This window comes from Haemaphysalis longicornis, unplaced genomic scaffold, assembly GCF_048455015.1.
Source record: "Haemaphysalis longicornis isolate Haplotype H1 unplaced genomic scaffold, Haemaphysalis longicornis Haplotype H1 scaffold_8, whole genome shotgun sequence".
Taxonomy (NCBI): Eukaryota; Metazoa; Arthropoda; class Arachnida; order Ixodida; family Ixodidae; genus Haemaphysalis; species Haemaphysalis longicornis.
This window is the reverse complement of record NW_027526445.1, coordinates 186,975,432-186,995,224: the sequence shown is the minus strand read 5'-3', so window position 1 is coordinate 186,995,224 and position 19,793 is coordinate 186,975,432. Positions and strand designations below refer to the sequence as shown.

Sequence of the window (19,793 nt, the reverse complement as noted above, 5' to 3'; positions counted from 1 at the left end):
GCGAGCTGCCTCTTTGTTGTCTTCCTCAACAGACTGGCCTACACAACAAGGCAAAGCTTGTAGAGAGAGAGAGAGAGAGTTGCTCGTGCAGCACACTCACCCGCTGCCTTGACGAATACGTGCCAGAGAGACTTGGTGATGAGAGTCTCGCACAGCGAGCGCAGGAAGTCCTTGAGGACGCTGCATATGGCATGTATGTCCACCTGGGACTGAAATGTGAATAAGCGGTTAACATCGTCCCTGGCCCAGTAAAACAACAAACTGCGGCAAAAGAAAGAAGAAGAGGAGGAAGCAGCCACGTGCCACCCACCAGGTTTGGCACACCCTTCCCTCGCTGGAACTGCTCCCTGATGTCGTGCACCTCCCGTGCTCCACCGGGCACCCTGGGCACAGAACAAGGTGCAGCCACTCTTAGCAACCAGCTCACACAGGGGACAGAGCTAGCAAGCGTAGAAAACACTGAACTCCCTCTACTCGGCCACTCAGGTGATCAGGTAACCCCTCAGAACACAGAAACAACACATTTACGATTCCGCAGAAGCCAACTCATTTGGGGGCACAAGAGGCCAACAGCAGTGTCCCACCAGTCACCACCATGGAAACACCACAACAGTCTCGCTCTCTTTTAATGCCCCTTCACTACACTCCCGTCTCAGTGTGGTGCTCTAGTTAGACCGGTTTTCACACCAGCCGATACAGTGTGTGTTTTGAGTGGGCCACAGTGGGCACTGGCCGCTTTAGTCCACACTGCTGCACACATTCTGTGCTTGCCAGTCTTTCTGAGCGCGACCAAGCTGGTCGCACTTCTACTGTCCGATCTTCTTTGAGCTTCTGCCCACTACTAAGGACCCAGATGTACCTAACACTCGCCAGCCACTCACCGGTACAGCCCCACGTCGTTCAGGCCCCGGCGCTCCACCTCCTGAATGCAGTGCACCACCAGGGCGGGCACCATGGGAGGCATGGAGGGGGCGTGGTCGGTGATGGTCCCCCGCCGGGCAGCTCTTCCCGGAGTAGGGGTCTGCGACACTGCCACACAGGGCAGGGGCACCTGGCAGGAAGAAGGACACCCAATTGATTGATTGTGGAGCTTAAAACGACAGAGCTACTTCTGGACTATGAGGCCCGCCGCAGTGGATGGCTCCCCCGGATTAATTTCCACACATGCACCGAAATCTCAACACTTGGGCGTTTTCGCTTTTCGCCTCCGCGGAAACAAAATCGCTACGCTGCCTAAAGAGAGGCAATGCCAGTGAGCATAGGAATTGGACCCCTCAGCTTTCACATTGTTTACCAAGGTAATGGTTAAATCCAAGCCCCAAATGCGTTACCTGTGTGGTTAAGAAAGGCTACTAAACAACGGATCACACTCATGCCATCAACCTGGTTAATGGGAAATCCGCGCAGTGTAATAAACCCATTTGCACACCATCACAAGATGGGAAAGGTTGGAGGAATGTGCGAGGTGACTTCGTCCTGTAGTTGGACACAAACGGACAAACACATAGACTGTTTACCTCTTTTTCTAAGCCTTTCAGGGTCAATGACGTACAAGCATGCAATCACTTGAATGCTTAAAAAACGCACCTTTTACGATCATTTCTCTCGCTTGGAATGTGCTGCCACACTGCGAAGGTATGTGAAATTTCTTTCTTGCACTGATGGCTCTCTTTTTTTATGCTCTACAGCTTTGCGCCGGCTATCGCTTGCGCATCCGGTCACGCGCAGGCGTGCAGCAACTAGTTTCGGTTTCGTCCTTTAAGCACTTCTGCTTCTCGCGCCCGCTTCTTGCGCCAGCAAATTTTTGGGGGAATTTTTCTTGGGTTAATCATATATAATCCACGTGTATGTAACAATACAAACGATTTTTTTGTCACTTTATGGCCACCCTTAAAAAAATTATGACAATTTTTTTTCGAAACATATTCGTCCGAAGAAGTTAGATCATCAATAAAAGAAATCAACCCTGGGGGTCACATTTGGCAAAAAAATTTGACCCTCAAAGGGTTAATGGTGGAGGTAGCCTACCTATTCATTATTTGAGAGCGTTTGCCAAGAGCATCCCAACCTATTCTGCATTGGACCGCCTTTTCATGGTTGGGACCAGCACTGACAACTGCCCAAGGTAGCAAGATTCATCCACTTGCTGCTTCCAGCACGTTTATTTAGCATTACTTGAGATTTATCTATCTTTGTATCAGCCCTGCAACCAAACATTTTTCTATACACGATTCATTTCTGCGTTAATTTGCAGTACAGGTATACCGGTAATAAGTAACAACAAAAAATGTTCAGGTTTTGCCAGCACCATTTTAAGTGGACCCCACCGAAAACCAGAAAGAACTGTTGGCAGAAGGCTCCTCTCTAACATTCTTCTGTTCCGACTGAAACGAGAGAAATCTTGAACAACCACGTATTGTCCACTACAGTACAAAACAAGGAGGTGAAACCAGGAAAGGAAACAAGGCCTCAGTGACACGGAACTCGGCAACCTGCAGAAATGAAAAAAATACACTGTTGCGACCATTCTCTGCTCACGGAACGTCTAAGGAGTATGCCCCTCCTCCATCTTGGCTGTCCTACCTGGATGCGTGCGTATTCGACAAACCTGGACACCTAGACTCGCCCCATTTTGCCCCTTTCTTGTGGCATACCAGAAGAATCGCAGAAATAATAAACATGTTGGTAGACGAAATCAATCCAAAAGAATATTCTTTTGGGTTACCGTATTTACACGATTGTAGGTCGACCCTTTTTTTCAAATATGACAATCCAATGTTTGGGGGTCGACTTAGAATCGAAATGGAACCGTCTACCGCTAGTAACGGCAAGAGAAACGAGAAATCGGGGGTGCTTCGAGTTGGGGACAGCTTTGCACCCTCTTTCCCATGGTTATGGTCTAAATCGTGAACCGCATGGGGCGTTTTGTGCTCGCGAAAATGCGCCGCGCTGACACTGCCGCGAATGCCACCCGCGCGCGCTACGCGATCGGCGGCGGCAACATGGCGGCGTCACCAGCCGCGAAGAGGTGCGCGTAGCTTTAGCGACCGCTTCTAACCGCACTTTAAGATATCACTGAAGGCACAAACAAAGGCGTTTGAGCAGGAAAGGAGAAATGTGGTCGAAAACGACACTAGCATCATCCGCGCCGCCACCGTGGTAAGCCTAAACATCTCCGGCGGCGCCCGCCAGCTGTCCCGACTCCCGAGCGCTTTCAAACTGCCGGCATGAAGAGGGCGCCTCCCCGCTCTTTGTCAGGCTTCTCCCACTGCCGCGCTCGTCACGCGTAATATACTATTTCTCTATGGTAAAACCAGTAGAAGCTGCCGCGCGCGCGCGGAATCGTTGACGCGGGCGTAGCCGCGCACGAATCGCGTGCAAAAACGCGTCAAGAAGCGTTTTATTCGTCTCTAATAAACAAAATGAGTATTAGCAAATCCCTTGATTCAATGCGCGGCGCTAACGTAGCCCAAATCATATCAGATTGTTCAGTACACTTCCGAACGCGATGGTGGGAGGTTAGTCGCTCAAAAGAACTCGCGAGCGGCCGCTTCCGTCAGCCGCCATGTTTGTTTTGGTATCGCGCGGCAGTGGCGGCAGTGGCTGCTGCCGGTTGCTTCGATGGTTGTCATCTCGCAGCGAATGTTTTTTCCCGCTCAACCCACGGCGCATGGTTATTCCGGGTGCCTATACAAAAGCTTTTCTTTTTTAACAAATACCGCGCATACCGCGAGCGCACCACTCTTGTGGAGCCGCCGTGTGGGTCGACGGAAAAGCTTCTCTTTGTGATACGATTTTCTAAGCGGCGCTGGCATTTTTTTTTTGTTGTTTTTTTTTTTTTTTTTGAGAGGTGCCATTTTTTGGGGGTCGACCTACATTGGAGTCGACTTACAATCGTGTAAATACGGTAATTCCCCAATTGGACCAGTTGATCCCAGTTAAAACAAGCTGAAAGATTTTGACTAGGGATCCTTATTTCCGAGTGCACAGAATTGGCCTAAGGGAATACGTTCATGTAAAAAAACGTCCTGTCTTTGAAAAAAATTCGACCCCCTCGGGCTCGAACGGAGGTTGTTAGCTGAAAAGTCCACGGCTGCACCCCTGGGCTACCAAGGCCAAACAGCGGGGCAGTATTAGTAGTGGCTCAAAAAATTGTTCCAAGCAAATCGGCAGATGGCCCTGGCCGGGTTTGTCAACTGCACCCCACCACCCACCTTGTCCCTGCACTCGGGGTGGCAGACGGAGCGGCAGCAGTTGCACTTGAGGGCCGACTTGTAGAAGAGGATGCGCTTGCCGCACGGGTTGCACGTCTCCGTCTTCATCATGGTCTTGGAGACAAAGGCGTGCTGCTTGGACATGAGCCGGCCCGCCGAGTTGCTCCTGCGCGACGGCGTCAGTGGGGAGAACTCGCCCTCCGAGGGGGCGCTGCGCCGCTGGCACACGGGGGTGGTCGGCGCCGACCCTGTGGCGCAAACAGAGGGAGCACCATTCCGGTCACAACAATCAGGCGACACGAAGCGAAAAGGGCTGGCCCACAACTGGACAAAGCGGCCGCTTGCTCAGTCGTATTCCTGGAGGCTGACTTATTCCGCTGGGCAAATGTGCACGCACGCTAGGCCTCTTTATAACTGATTCAGGCTCCGTGATGTAACACCCCAATCTGCACTAGCTGGGAAGAGTGAGCGTCACTGGCCTTGGGACATGAGCAAGTCCCGTGAAATGGCACACCCCCTTGTCAGCGGACATGGCTGGCTCGGCTGCTAGGGAAATTTCTCACCGAACATTCAGTTCTGCCCTTGCTGGTGTAGTGCACAAGGCACCCATGCTTTTTCAACCATGAGTGGGCGCCGACAGGGGAACCAACAACAGGCGGACAGAAATGATGCACGAAATAAAGAACAGCTAGCACATGTTTTGTGGCCGGCTCCAGGAGCGGTCGAGAATACACCATCAGCCAGTTCCTGTCCTTCCACAAAGTCCAACACGAGCAATGCACTCAATTCCACCCCACCTACGCACTGCTTCCCCTCATGAAAGTCCCAAATCAAGCAATTCTCACTGCCTCCCAAATGAAGGCATAGAGAATGCAGTAGTGTTTGATTCTGCTGCTGAGTGGTGCCGAATGAAAAAAAAAAAGCAGCGTACCAATGCTACCACAAGATGACACACCTTCAGCTTCAAGTCTTGACAATGACACAAGTGAGCGACAATAAATCCGGAACTGCAAATTTGGGCTCAAAACTTGTGGATGTGTACACAATACAGCCTACGCTTGTTACAGCGGATCCAGCAACAATGGATTTCCGGTTGCAACAGACCATTTCTGTTGGTTAATTTGGTCCCCATGCATTTTTAGTGGAATCCACTCCTCCCATAAAGCAGACTATTGGCTACAACAGATGAAATTTTGGGTGAAAATTGTTTCGATTGAATGTTAATAGCAGACTTTTGTGGTGCCTTCAATGCAATGGAGCCCCCTGAACCTGCTTTGATATTGTTTCGGTTCAACACCCTGCACCACTCACGTGCCAGTTAAAGGAGTGCGCACCAACTAGCGAGCTGCCTGCCGTGTCATGCCCAACTTACCGCTGCCATATTTGGCGGTGCGTCCAGGTGTTTGCACTGGAGTCTGCACCGGAGTTTGCACGGGAGTCTGCACAGGAGTCTGCACAGGTGTGTAGGCAGGCATTGGAGGTGCAGTAGGCTGAGTGTACACCCGTGAGGTGGCCACGATGTCCTTGCCATCGGTAACGGTGAGCGTGGTGGTGGCAACCACGCTTGCGCAGCTTGCATCAGTGTCATCCTGTGCCTGCAACACCCCCGTCCACTGGGTTAGCAGCACTCACACGGTGGAGGGGGACTGCAACTAAGTGCAGCAAACACCTTTCGGCCCATGAAGCTTCTAGCTTCAAAGCTTGTACGACACCAAATGATCACTCATATCTGCAACAAAACTCACTGCATTCAGAGAACGTTTCCGAACCTGGCAAAGATGGCAAAGGACTGCTGTTGGGAGCACCCAAGTCATAGTTGCGTCTCTGACGGTGGTTTTGATGGCCGACAAGGCTTTATTTGCTCAGAAATAATTAAGGGGGGACACTCGTCTTGGAGACATTTTTGTTATTTTTCAACCTATATGCTTGAGATTTACACATTTACACCCCGAGCACAAAAATGCAGTCAGTTTTCGTCTATGGGGCGTAAGTTTCGAGGTATGCTGCTCTGTTTCTGGCAATTTTTTTCATTATTTACCTCTGAAATACTCGTATAGCTTTTATCCCTTTGTGCTTTAGAAGGACCAGGGAGTGCAACTATACCACAGCAGTTTTTTAGCAGTGTTTCTGCAAAGGCTGTAAACTTCATAAATGTCAGGTCATTAATTACCAATGTTTTTGTAAAACCAACTGCATAAAATCTTGTCAGCAAAAAGAAATTCTATACTTTTGTGGTTTGATTGCATAGAATTGATATTCTGGCAAATTTGCGGTCCTCAAGACGAGTGTCTCCCCTCAAAGCTGGCACTTCTCTTTCCCATTTCCGTTCCATTTTTTCGTGACTGACTGCACATCACAAAGTGACCAGAGTAAGCTGGGGCACTAAGTTCAATTTCGTTCGACTGCCACCACCTTCCTCAAAGCCTGTTCTTACTGCCCTTCACTTTTGTCACAAAGGGCAAAAGCCAATCAGACAAGGGTCATTTTAGCACCATGTTAGTACAGTGGCACGCGGGTAAAGTTGGTGATCAAGTCCCTCCAGCCCTTCTATGCCAACACTCGCAAAGCTTTCTCTGAAGGCACTGCCGCCTGAAAGCAGGCATGGAAAATACACGTGCATTCAAACAAGAGAAGATAATTGCCTCACCCAAGGGTAAACATCCCAACAAAATCAAAAGTAAAACAAAGCTCACCACCTAAGCTGAGGCATCCTATTTTACATTTGGTAGCTAAGGTTGGCGCTTTCTAAAAACCACACGATCCACAAAAGTTTGCACATACCTTTATTTCACATTTACATGCCCCTGCCTCAGTGTTTGTTTTAGAATAACTTAGAATCCCACATTTCAATGCTCGAGATTTACGTCAGAAAATGTAGCGCAGGAAAATGGTCACAGTGGGGACAACTGTTTTCATGCATTTGATATTCTCAGCATTGATAAGTATAATAAGAAGCTGCTGCTGCTGCTGCATTGGCAATGGTCCCTGCATGCACCCAGGGCTAAGCACCGTTGGCTCCTATACTCGGGAACAAGTTAAGAACGGCAACAGCTCATGTACAGTATCACTCCGCCAAAGCGACGGACCCGGATGTTGACGGGCGCGTTTTTGAAAGGAAATTGCTTGAATGCGTGATATTGTCTGCCTTTCCTCACGTAGCTTGTCTATCGTCGCTGCAGTGGTTTATAAGCATATTAAGTCCAAAAAATCACGAAAATGGCTCATGCCACGCTCAAAATATTCCCAGTAACGCACCACTGGCGCTGCGCAGAGTAACATCCGGCTGCAGTGACCAGGCATGCCGGCAACTTCTATTTTAAGTTGTACCCGAGTATAGCAGCTACAGCCTATATACACAAGGTGTCTAGCAAATTGCCTAATTCCATTTCCCTGACTTTTCCATGTTCAGGGGTGAGACAGCCCAAACAGATTTGGGAGCAGTTTTCGGAGCAGCAAAATTTCGATTTTGGAGCAGGAGAATCTTGATTTGGAGCAGTTAGGGACATTTAACACATCGTCTTGTGAGCTTAAAAAATCATTATTTCAGCAATTTGCAGGGTCAAGTGCACATTTCAATCAGTTTTGAATACACAGAACACTGAAACAGCCTTACCTGAAAGAGTTTTTAAGAGTATCACAAAGTACTAACTGCAGTACCTTTTTCCTAACTCGTGATATTGTGTTGCGGCTGCACGCAACACTGACAACAAAACTGCCATTAACATTACAAAGTTTTAGCAGTCCGTCTGTTCTGTTGGTTACTTTGTTACCGGGTTGCCGGGACCAGTCTGCGCCTGCGCGCGCGGAAGGGCGAGGAGGCACGGACAAGGCGAAGGCAGGCCCGCGGAACTAATCCCCCTACCGCTACGAATGCCCAAGTGCCCAGTCGAGTCCCGGTCAGCACGGTAGCTACGTACACGACGGAACAGACGGACTGCTAAAACTCTTATCAAATTTAAGGGCTCCGTAATTGTGGCGTTTTTTTGCCGTTTTAATGCTAAAATTATTATTTTTTGTAATCCCAAGCTGCGTTGTACGAACGACTGTAGTCACGGCAACAGTTGAGCCACTTCGAGCTAACGGTCGCATAGCCCAACCAGCCTACCCGTTCCAGTCCCCGGGGCGCAGGTTCACCCTATGGTCATTTGAGTAGCGTTACTGTTTAGCCACCTAGATTTTGGCATTAAATTTCACTTTGCATACATCAAGTGTTATGTTCTATGGCAACCGTGTAGTCCTGCAGCTATTGGGCGCTGCCTGAACAGGTCGCGGAGCCGCAGCACAGCCCGCAACTTTCGTGTCGACCGTTCCATCCCCGAGGCTCGCGATCGCGCTTCGAAGCACATCAACACCTCAGCATTTTATAACACCACAACGAGCCAAAAAAAAAAAAAAAAACACTTCACGAACCCGATTATAGACGCGCGCACCGCGTTCCGCAACTCATGGACAAACCACGCCGAAGTCGTAGGGCCCACATTTCAATGAACTTTTTTTCGAGCCGCGCAACTTCCCGTAATCTAGCACCAATCTCAAACCATATCCCCGCGTTAACGTCACTGTTCAGAGCCACAACAGATAGAACGAATAGACTGGAACCCAGCTGGTAGCGTAACATAAACCAGGGAAAATATCGGCGATGCGCACTGAGCGCGTTGGTAGCAGCCAGATCAGGCGGCGGCCGTGTTTGTTGCCACAGCGATGCCTAATCGAGAAGGCCATTTCAACGAACCCGGACGGAAAGCGAATCGAGTTTTAGAAGCTATCGCTTGCTTCGTTTCAGTCTTTCTATTTGTGCCATTTCTGTGTTTGTGATTGACCGACGATAAAAGCGGTGACCGGGATGCGGGAGGCTTTCGTCCCCGCCGAAACTGACATGAGCATCAAAATCCGTGCCGTTGAAGCTCTTCTGGAGCAGTTTGGCGCAATTTTCGCCATTTTCGTGCTTTTGGAGCAGCTTGGCGCAGGAAAATGGAATTGTATCAAAAATGCGCAATATGCGCAGCTGTCTAACCCCTGCATGTTTTCCATGACCATTTTAAGCGAAATTCCCTGACCTATACAACAGGCGCCATTCTGTGGAAATGGTCCGTGAAGCACATAAAAAGCATATACAAAACACATTCTATCATAAGGAAAAACACATTTGTTGTATGTAAGTGCCCTAATTCTCAAAATGCACTTTAACTTCAGTTTGAGGTTTGCTTGCCTTCAGTTACAGCTTCAGAGAGATCATTTTATCTTGCGGGACAGAAGCTTGAAGTTGTGCTTCAGCCAGCACCTTTTGCTTTTTTTCTTGATTGTCCTGGATCAACACGCAACGTGAACCGCATGGCGCGTTTTTTTACGCGATTCGGGTGTGTAGGCGTTGCGCGTGCAATTTTTTGACGCCCGCGCCGACGATTCGTGCGCGCGGCAGCTTCTGCCTCGCTCAGAAAATGATGCGCGTCGCGCGCGGCAGTGGGAGGAGCCTGACAACTTGCGGCAATAGGGAGCCGCGCGCCTCATGGTGGCAGTTTCGAACCTCTCGAGACAGCCGGCTGGCTCCGCCAGTCTCCAGAGATGTTTAGGCTTACCACCCCGGCAGGTATTGCATGGGCGCTTTCACTAGCGGCGCGGATGATGTTTTATAGTACCGTTTTCGCCCACATTATAAACTCCTTTACCTCACAAGCAACTTCGTGCCTGCCTTCGGCGGCATTTTAGATAGCGCTCAAAAGCGGTCGCTCGAGCTCCCGTCAACACTTTGCGACTTCGCGGTCCAAGCCGCTGCCGGCAGCCCCGCGCGCAGCGTGCGGGTGGTTCCACGGCAGCGTCAGCGCGCCCATAGCGTGCCTGGAACAAGCGCGGCGCGTTTTCGAGAGCAGAAAACGCCCCATGCGGTTCACGCTAAACCATGTCATGTTCCTTTTTGATTATGTGATTCTGCCGCCTGATGTCATAGGAAAGAAGTTCCTTCAAGAATCGCCCCTAAAAAGCGCTGCCTTTTAAAATTCGCTGGAAAAAAAGCGCGTTGTGCGTGCGATTTGGGTACCACCTACATCATCCCTCTGCGCACGTGCACCCAGCAACCTAAGCCAGCTGCGAGCTGCAGTAGTATTAACTCTATGGCGAGTTGCGTGAACCGCACGGAGAGTTTCTGCACGCGATTCGTGCGCGGTGGCTCCATTTTTGCACAAGCAAGAGCATTTATGCCTTGAATAGCATTTTAAAGAGCAGTTAGAAGCAGTCGTTGAAGCTACCGCACTACTCCGTGGCCAGTGCTGCCGCCATGTTGCCGGCGCCTGCCACTCGGCACGCACCCTGCGGGTGGTTTCCGCGATGGTGTCAGCGCGCCTCAGGCGTGCGGTGCGTTTTCGCTTGCAGAAAAACCAGAAAACTGTGCATGCGGTTCACGCTTTCGTCGCGCGCGAGCGTGTTGCGTTCGGTAACTTCTTGAGGCCTCCAACACTGGTTTCCCCTATTCTAAAACTGTGTGGGCAGGCCCCGAAGTAATTTTCCCTGACTGATACTACTTTATTGAAAAATTTCCTGTTAATTTTCTGACTTTTCCCGGTGGCTCAAAATTTCCTGACTTTCCCTGTTTTCCCGGTCGCTAGACACCCTGATACAGGGAGTGCACTAAATCTGACTATATTCTGCGAACTTCTTGCGAACATTTTGGCTTGGTGTTCAGTTACTTGTCTTGTTTCATTGTCTTGCAGTCCTCGTGAATAAAATATTTTGTTTCTGTGTGTCCAATCTGTCCTGACCAGGCTTTCTGTGAAGCCAGAAATGCCATCTTAGGAGGTCTCTCATTTCGGTGTTTCGTGCACATTCGCCTCGTACGCACTTTATGACCTCTGGGTACCAAGTTGGGCCACATCGTGACAGGAAGCCTCAGACGGCTGGCCTTTCGCCGCCTTTGCTGCAGAGCTCCTAAAGGTGTGATAAGTAGCGAGACTTCCGCCGCACCTCTCAGAATGTGCCGGATGGCCAGACGCCTCACCTCAGCTGTCTTGCCTCCATGGTTTTCGCAATAAACAGAAAAAGCACTCTGCCACAAACGCGTGCGTGTCCCCACTGCACAGACAACACTAGCAAAAAGAAATGGACTGCAATGCAGCAGCCGCGTCTCCCCCACCTTGCACTTCTTCCGGTGTGGCGAAGTGGGCTCTGCCGGGTGTCCCCTGCTTGAGCGACGCTTGCCACGGGACCGGGAGCTCCTGCGGCGACGGTACTCGTCCTCATCGCTCACATCAGAGGGCGACAGCACCGAGCCCACGGACTCCTCAATGGTGTGCAGCCTGGAAGGACAGGGTTCGGCACGCGGGCAATGAACAGACCTGCACGTGGCCCCCCTTTTCCCCTAACGTCCTGCGGCACGCACCCAATCTCGCTTAGTCCAGACACCTTTTGTTCTAATTACGTTCAACAGGCCTGCCTGGTGGAGAAGGAATGGAGAAAGTCCCATAAGGGTGCCAGCATACTGGCATTGACGAAAGTGAACTTGAGGCACCTAACAGAAAAGACAGCATTACAGCCATCAATGCAAACAGCAAATAATTGCATTCACGTCGGCAGTGGCCCGCATCCATTCCAACCCCCAGCCTTCGTGCCATTATTTCACAGTGCAACAAGACATTGACCATTCGCATTTGAGGCCGTGACACAGTTGTTTTAATAGACAGACCACTTGAGGCTCACTTTCATCCCAGCCAACCCACCTGCCTCCTCACGGAACCCTAGTCCCTCAACAATGCCTTTGTGCACTGCCCAATCTGTCACCCTTGTGTAGCCAGGACCATCCGTTTCTTCCCACCCCACATCCTGCATTGATTGCTTATACAGCCTCCGTCTAAAAGGGAAGACGCTGCTACATGGCAGCACCTTGCCTTTCATCATTTGCTTCTTCCCACAAGCACGCACCAAGAGTGATGCTAATCATGGCTTCCAAACGCAGGCGGGGCAATAAACAGGCAGCCCAACCTGGGTGCATGGCACGGCAGCAGGCAGGTGTGTCTTGCCCCTACTTTTAACCGCTGCGACAGAATAGTAAACTGGTTGGGCCATTCAATCTGGTCAGAATCACCCACCACTATGCCATAATTTTTAAAATACACAGTACTAGTAACTCCACCAAATTTTCCCAAATAAATAACTAGCAAGCTTAGTACCACCTGTTAATGCCTCGCTCTGCTAAAAGCAGCAACAGTATTCACAAATTTCAAATATACCACGAATGCTTCCCAGAGACACCGCAAAGACCAAGCTGTACATTCCCATGCATGCTTTGAATGCACCCACATCACTTTTCAACACTTGCCACGTTCCATGTGGTAGTGCTCCCAGGTGCACGAGATCCACTTTTAAGTGTGACACAAGTGTGACACACTTCCCAGTTCCCTCTCAACTCGACCGCAAGTGTGACACAAGTGTGTCACAGTTCCCTCTCAACTCGACCGCGAACAACGCGACGAGAGCTGCGTGCTCTCTCCCGGAGAGGGGGACGGCTCACGGCATTCTCTTTGGCAGTCTTAGATATAGCACATGTTGGGGAGTTCTCTCCTTTTCTCCGCAACATGGAGTGGTCTATTTCCGGTCTGGTGGCACAAAAAATCAGGCATGGCTGCCTGCTTTCAAGCGCGCGCTCAGGCTGGTAGGGCGTTTTTGAAGCAATAAACGCTTGTTGTCGAGTGGTCTCGTTGAAAGGGAAGTATTGAGTTCGTCCCTCAAATCTGCGCGCACTCAAAACACAAAAGAAACACCAAAACTATGCATACAGGTCCAGGCATAGATGAGGTTGGTACACAGCACAGACGACGGCGGATCGTCACAGGAAATGCAAGAAATAAGCCGCAAAGTTGACTAGCGACAGCCATGGCCCAAATGATGCCGTTTAGGCCATGCCCGGCATGCATAATGAGGAGAACTGAAGAGAGCGCGGTTGGTTTTTCCGCGTCTTTCACAGCGATTTGCGCGCTTACCGCTTCACGTGCACATGTAATATTTGGCTCAGGTATTCTTGGCAGTGTAATCTAAACGTGACGCAGGTTTACTTGCACTGCACAGAGTGTTGCAGGGTCCCTTTAGGGTACATCTAACCAATTTTTATAAAGTATATGCTCTCTATCCTAAATGAAAGGGTTGAACCAAAACCGCTTTCCTGATGGGGACCTAGAACATTTGAAAGCGGAATTTTTAGATTTACCAGCCGTAAGTATGCTGCCAAAACGTGTGAGCCGCGCAGCAATATATTTTTGACTGCAACTCGAGATAAAAAAGGGTCTTTAAAAACTTGTCCCCAGCTCAAACGGTAATAAAGTGTAGTCTTTCCTATTCCTTTAGGTGGTTTCTGAATCACGCTTTGAAACCAACCGAGCTCTTTGCATACAAATGGTTTAGACACTGCATGACACTACCTTTAAGACTTTAGAAAGCTTAGTGCCAAATTAAAACTACTTCCTCTAATTTATTTAGATATTCCTTGTCGCCCCCCTGTATAAAACGCTGGCTTTCATATGAGCTGAAGAACACGCACTCCGCAAAAAGCGGTTAGTTGTCCCCTTAAAGAAGGTGTAATGTAGAAAGGGTTAACCAAGCTCTGCAGCCAAATGAAGGAGCCCCCCCACACACACAGCCCGAACAATTGCACTTTTCCGAGGATTTCCCTCACTCACTTTTTGACCTCGCTGTGCTGCCCATCGTCAACCTGCTTGAGGAAAGTCAGGGTCTCCTCTCGAAGCTCAGTGTCGTTCATGATGAACTGTCGGATCAACTCAAGCTGGCGTTCCTGAAAAGGTCAGAGAGGATAAGCAGGAGAACTGAGCGTTGCCACAGCACGTGTGTCTGCGCGTCCGTTTTTTGCTTTTTTTTTTTTTTGGCAACTCACCTTCGAGAGCTTCTCTTGTTCGCACTTCTCCCTCCGAATGAGCTCTTTCTGTAAAACATCTCTAAAAAGAAAAGAGAAGACAGGAGGATCATTTCTGAATGGTGCTTCTTTACCAAAGCTGAACACCAATACATGTGCAGCCATATTTCAGCTACTAGAAACCAGCCACTTCAGTGAGGGTAATAAATTTCTTTTTTTCTGTCAGCAACAATTAACATCTGTGTGCTTTATTTGGATTTTTTTATCACCTTTTCCTTAAACCACTCCTGCAGCAGCAACAAGCTAGCTGTCCAAAGACAAATGAATTGCCTAACAAAAGCAGAGGACCACATGTGCCCAAGAGGTACAGTGGCTTCTCTAAAAATTATCTCTATGCACACATTTCCCTGGAACACCACAGCAAGGTTTTCTTTCGTGTACTGCCACACAGACATCAGACAGTAACTGTGTTTGTCAACCTAAAAAAAAAAATATAAGACAACGAATCATCTGCTTTTTCAACTTCACAGCCGCACAATGAAGCAATGCTGCTTCCATCGAAGGACCATGATCACCCCATGTCATTGCAAAACCCCAAACGTTTTGCTCACCGTTAACCCTTTCCCTACCATAGACAAGCTGAGCTCATCTACATGGTTTGTACCGCTCCCACTGAAGACGAACTACGCTCGTACACGCTAAACCAAGAGCTTCCGCACTACCGCAGTAAAGCTACACTGAAGTATTTTGTTTACTTCAAACAAACTTCAATAGATGGCGCTCTAAAAATAAAGTGCATGTTCTAGTCACAGTCCAGGGCCTTTTTTCATTCGGCTTACATTCAAGGTAAGTTTCACTTTCTGACCTTCTGAATTTCGGGGGTCTAGGATTCGAGTAAATACGGCAGGTCCTGAACAGACTGTGGGCTTTGTACACTGCTTGAGGAGCGAGTGACCTCGCCAAGGGGATGCTAACTTTGTGTAGGCCAGCTTCCTCTCCAGCTCCAGGTTGGCGTCAGTCAGGGCCGTGACCTGCTTCCTAAGCTCCACATTCTCAAGGTCGAGAGCGTGCCAGCGCTTGCGACAATCCTCCTGGTTGTGCACAAAGTCCAAGAACAGCTCTGCAAGGGAAAAACAATTTCCATCAACAGCCTCACGGGGAACACACTTCAAGCAGAGAAAACAGCGCTACCCCACTGGAGCAGAAATAGGCACAGCTGGCCATTTTTTTTTTCAGTACCCAACGAAATCTAATTTGCACTGAGCAGCACAGATGAAGACTGCAATGATGCTTGAGTGGAGTTTGCCAGTATCCCTTCACAGCTGGTGATGTTACTTCTACTGACAGTCCTGTCTGCTACCAAAAAAGAGCGCAAACAGCTGACCCATATGGCCCTACGAAAGGTTGAGCCACGTGTCCAGTACTGAGCTCAGTGCCCAGTTTACACTAAAGAAAGAAAATTGCCAGAGACTTTAGGCACCATTATTCACGATTACTTGGGAGAGCCAACAATAGCACTTTTGCCAGCAAGCCCGATACATTCTGTGCCCACTGCTCCTAGGTTTCCTTCTAGGGACACATGGCCGAACGGCGCCTTCAGTGCAGTGAGGAGCATACTCCTGTGGGATAAGGCCTGCAAAGCATGCCAGCTCTGTGAAAAATGCATTGCTGAACCCCCTGTAGCCTAGTGTCAGTTGTCAAGACCCTCCCAGCCTATTCCGAAGTAATCTCAGGCATGCCTGTTAATCCACTTGTGGCCAATGAAGTCTAGGATAGCTGCAAGACACCGCTCTGCCACCAGCGCTAGTCAAAAGGCATTAAGGGGGGACACTGGTCTTAAAACAGCCTCTTCTAATTTTCTAGTAAACTTTGTGAAACTTGTCAGTCTTGCTGCTTTTCTCCCACCGATTTCAGATATGCCATTATTTTCTCAGTAGGTCAATTAGTTCCCAAGATAATTAGCAGTAATTAGCCATTTTTAGTCAAGCAATAGACAAAACAGTGTTGGCCATAAAACTGTAATCTTTATATTTTCCAATACTATGAACCCTGGTGAGTGCAATAATCGAAGCAGTTCTTCGATCCATCGCTTGGAACTAATTTTACAGCTCATTAAACTTTGGTAGCACCAGTGGCAAGGAGCCATTTTGAGTGCCCATTTCAAACACCAAAGTTTAATGAGCTGTAAAATTAGTTCCAAGCGATGGATCGAAGAACTGCTTCGGTTATTGCACTCACCAGGGTTCATAGTATTGGAAAATATAAAGATTACAGTTTTATGGCCAACACTGTTTTGTCTATTGCTTGACTAAAAATGGCTAATTACTGCTAATTATCTTGGGAACTAATTGACCTACTGAGAAAATAATGGCATATCTGAAATCGGTGGGAGAAAAGCAGCAAGACTGACAAGTTTCACAAAGATTGCTTGAAAATTAAAAGAAATTGTTTTAAGACCAGTGTCCCCCCTTAAGAAAAATATAAGGAGCCAGCCTATGCTATGCAGGTGGTTGGACACGTTAGCGTCGTGTACTGCTGTAACAATGAGACTTCCCTAACCGCTCTGTGGGTGACATTAGGCAAGCTTTGGGGCTCGCAAGAAACAAAAAAGCCGATGTAAGCGTAGAGCATACACACCGTGGTTATGCGCTGTGGCCCTAATTAGGCTAACACTAGGCCTAACGACAAGCCAAGCAATGTCAAACTCATAGCACTTCAAGCTGTAGGTGCCAATTGGCACCATCGGACCTCAAGCATTCATGTTTGGCCTAGCGTCAAGCTGCCACATACCCACATCCAGAGATGGGCATACAGTTCAAAAAGAATCCAGGAATATGAATGTTTCATTACTCATGTTGATGCCTAAAATACAGACACTTCTGCGTACCCAAAAAGAACTTCAAAATAGAGATGAATGATATGACTACAAACACTAAAGTACTTTTTTTCGTTTCAGCCACTTCGTGCTCTGAAAATACATTTTTACGCAAGCATCGTATTTGAATTCAGATACATGTCACGAAACTGAATCACTGGTACAATTGAATCAAGAGAAATGCACAATTTAACTTGGCACATAGGGAAATTACATTATTGTGAGACAAACTTCTCTATAATACAGAAACCTTGAATGTTTCCTGACTTTGCAACAACATTGATGATGTAAAGTTACTTTTGCATATCTCAAAATATTTGCCTTTGGGCTGGACACCCACTTCTTGTTTTGCTAGCAGGACGACACAACAAGAAAAATTCTTCCCACGCTCAGCAGCACGCAGAAAATGTCACCAAGCAGGCTGATACGAGACACAAGGAAATGGTTTCCACAAACTCGGGTGCCAGATTGCAGCATCTGCTGTGGCTTTGACCGCAACGGGAAAATCCAAGCAAGAGGGGACACCCGGTGAAAAATGTACCGGTGCATCACCGTTCATTCTTTCTTGGGACCAATGCCCACACGGGGCATTGCGTTAGCCTTGCCAACTTGATATCACTTGAAATACTTTCTTTCCAAGTTGCCTCACCTAGCCAACAACACGTAATAAGTGGTGTTGGAACATTTTTGTACACGTCTAACTCACCAATTCCTGTCAAATACGCAGTTCAAGGGAACCCAATTACCCTTGCCTATGCCCGGGCGTACCATACACGAAGGCTTGAGCGCAAACCCATCGATTTCCACTGTTTTGCCAAACCTGTCCGGAAACATGTGCCCCATCTGTGCACCCTTAAGCAAATCACCCCACTTCTTTTTGTGACCGTACGAAGCTACACGTTACTTTTTCAGTGACATAGACCTATGCGGCTGCCTCATCGATGCCTGGTTGACCTAAAACTGGTGGCCAAAGGAAGGGAGCCAGGTTCTGCAAAAATGAGAGGGCACACATAGCTTGCACACGACGTCAGCACTGATGCTCAAGTTAAGAGCACCAGATCTGTTCACAGCCTTTCACCATGCCCACAGCTGTCCAACATGGCAGCTACAGCGATGTCAGCGTAAATAAGACTCCTACTTAAGAAAAAGTGTGTGTCCTTTGTTCCATGCAAAATAAATGTGACGAGATGCCCATACTTGCAAGAGTATCCCGATATATTCAGTACACCACAAAAGCATTTCATTAATGAGATACAAACACATTTTTCAAATGTATCTCGAAGCAGAAATACCGAAGCTCAGAAGTACCTCTAAGGTACTCTCGCGATATCCTAGTATTACGACACTGTCCAGCCCTACCTACGTCCCCCTACGCGGCGCAAGCAAGAAACAAAAAATACAGGGGTAAACCATTGGCCGACACACATTGCTGGTGCGTTCTACTCTGCATCTTCATGATGTTCGTTTTAGGACTCGACCGTACGAACCAAAACCCGGCGGTGTGAGCTCCGTACGCTAACGCGGTAAAAGCTCGCTGATCTTCCTGTATTGTGCGCTTGGCCGCCCTCCCTGCTTTCTCTCACCAAGGGCTCTGCTCGCCGTTCCCCACCCGAATAGAAAACGACCCCGTAAATGTTTGAAATAGAATTGTTCCGACAATATCGAAGCTAAACACTAATCAGGAAGCGTGCCAAACCTTCATTCGTGGTGTCGTCCGTGAGCATCCGGCAGAAATCATCGAATTGGGCGACCAAGGAGAGCTTCGAGGCCGTTGCTGCCATGGCGCCCTACGAAAGAAAAAGTAAACACGATACCACAGAGTTAAACGCCGTTACATTTGGCTTCGTAAACGCAATAAGCTTTCTAGTGCGTGAAGTTTTCGCGCACACGCAATATACAGTTTACGTTAGGCAAAATGGCCATAACTTCAAAAAAGAGCAACAGGCACACAGCTATGCGCTGGTCAGAAGGGTGCCGGGCAGTTGCCTTTTCGGCGACATACCACAAAGATTAGAATACTTCGTGCTTACCTAATGCTGTCTCTCTCAAGACCGTAGCGTTTGTCAATGCAGAACAGCCGTGTCACACAAAAGGGAATCGCGTCAAGTCATGCAAAGCGTCACTATGACAAGGAGGCGTTACATCGGTTACAAAATAATTTGAACGAATCCGCCGGACACGGCAAAACGAGAAACAGCGAGAAAACTCAAGGCACGTGACACGCACCCTCAAAACCTCAACTTAATCCAGTATTTTATTTAAATTTTGCAAATTCATAGGTTTAATCTGCCCTTAAACTTCACTTAAATATGTTCGTTTATTTTATAAAGGTTAAGTCTCCGGCAGCGTCTTCTGCCACGCGCGTGGCACCAGCCACGCCCCCCTGGCAACGGCTGCTGCCACGCGTGACGTCATAATGACGTCATAACATTAATAATTGTTAATATTTTGTGTAGTGTAGTCCGAAATACACATTTTTTTTATTTGTGGTACAAAATAACGCACCATTGAACTGCTAAAACTTTTCTAAACAAACAATTTTTGTTCTTGCGGGAGCAGCCGGCGATGCTGCTGCTGCTGCCAGCTGCCGTATCGCGTACATGGAGTCGCGTATCCGAAAGCGTGACGAAGCTCCGATTTTCTCGGGCCGACAACGTAGATAAACCGAAGTTCATATTGTTAGAAGCACTATCTGAAAACGTGAGAAAGTTGCTTGCGATTATGTATTGCGTGGGGACCCAGCCAGCCTTTCCAGACCGCAGCAAAATAGCCGCTCTCGAGTAATGTTGACCCGTGACCGCTTGGTTATGCTTGGTGTACGCCGATGGTACCTGCGTACAGTTTCAGCGTACGT

The 19,793-nt window shown here is 48.5% G+C and overlaps 1 protein-coding gene across 1 annotated transcript in view; it reads right to left on the bottom strand.

Annotated features, from left to right (window-relative positions):
- LOC144149556 (rac GTPase-activating protein 1-like) overlaps nt 1–19,130 on the bottom strand; it is a 35,938-nt gene extending 16,808 nt beyond the window's left edge. Inside the window, exons 1-11 of the mRNA XM_077681186.1 lie at nt 18,970–19,130; nt 18,636–18,726; nt 15,040–15,184; nt 14,086–14,146; nt 13,874–13,986; nt 11,338–11,500; nt 5,587–5,809; nt 4,215–4,462; nt 882–1,051; nt 311–383; nt 101–209 (exon numbers count right to left, since the gene is read on the bottom strand). Of these exons, the coding sequence (XP_077537312.1) occupies nt 101–209; nt 311–383; nt 882–1,051; nt 4,215–4,462; nt 5,587–5,809; nt 11,338–11,500; nt 13,874–13,986; nt 14,086–14,146; nt 15,040–15,184; nt 18,636–18,720 (1,390 nt within the window). The 5' untranslated portion in view covers nt 18,721–18,726; nt 18,970–19,130. The remainder of the gene's footprint in view (nt 1–100; nt 210–310; nt 384–881; nt 1,052–4,214; nt 4,463–5,586; nt 5,810–11,337; nt 11,501–13,873; nt 13,987–14,085; nt 14,147–15,039; nt 15,185–18,635; nt 18,727–18,969) is intronic.
- Nucleotides 19,131–19,793: the final 663 nt, after the last annotated feature.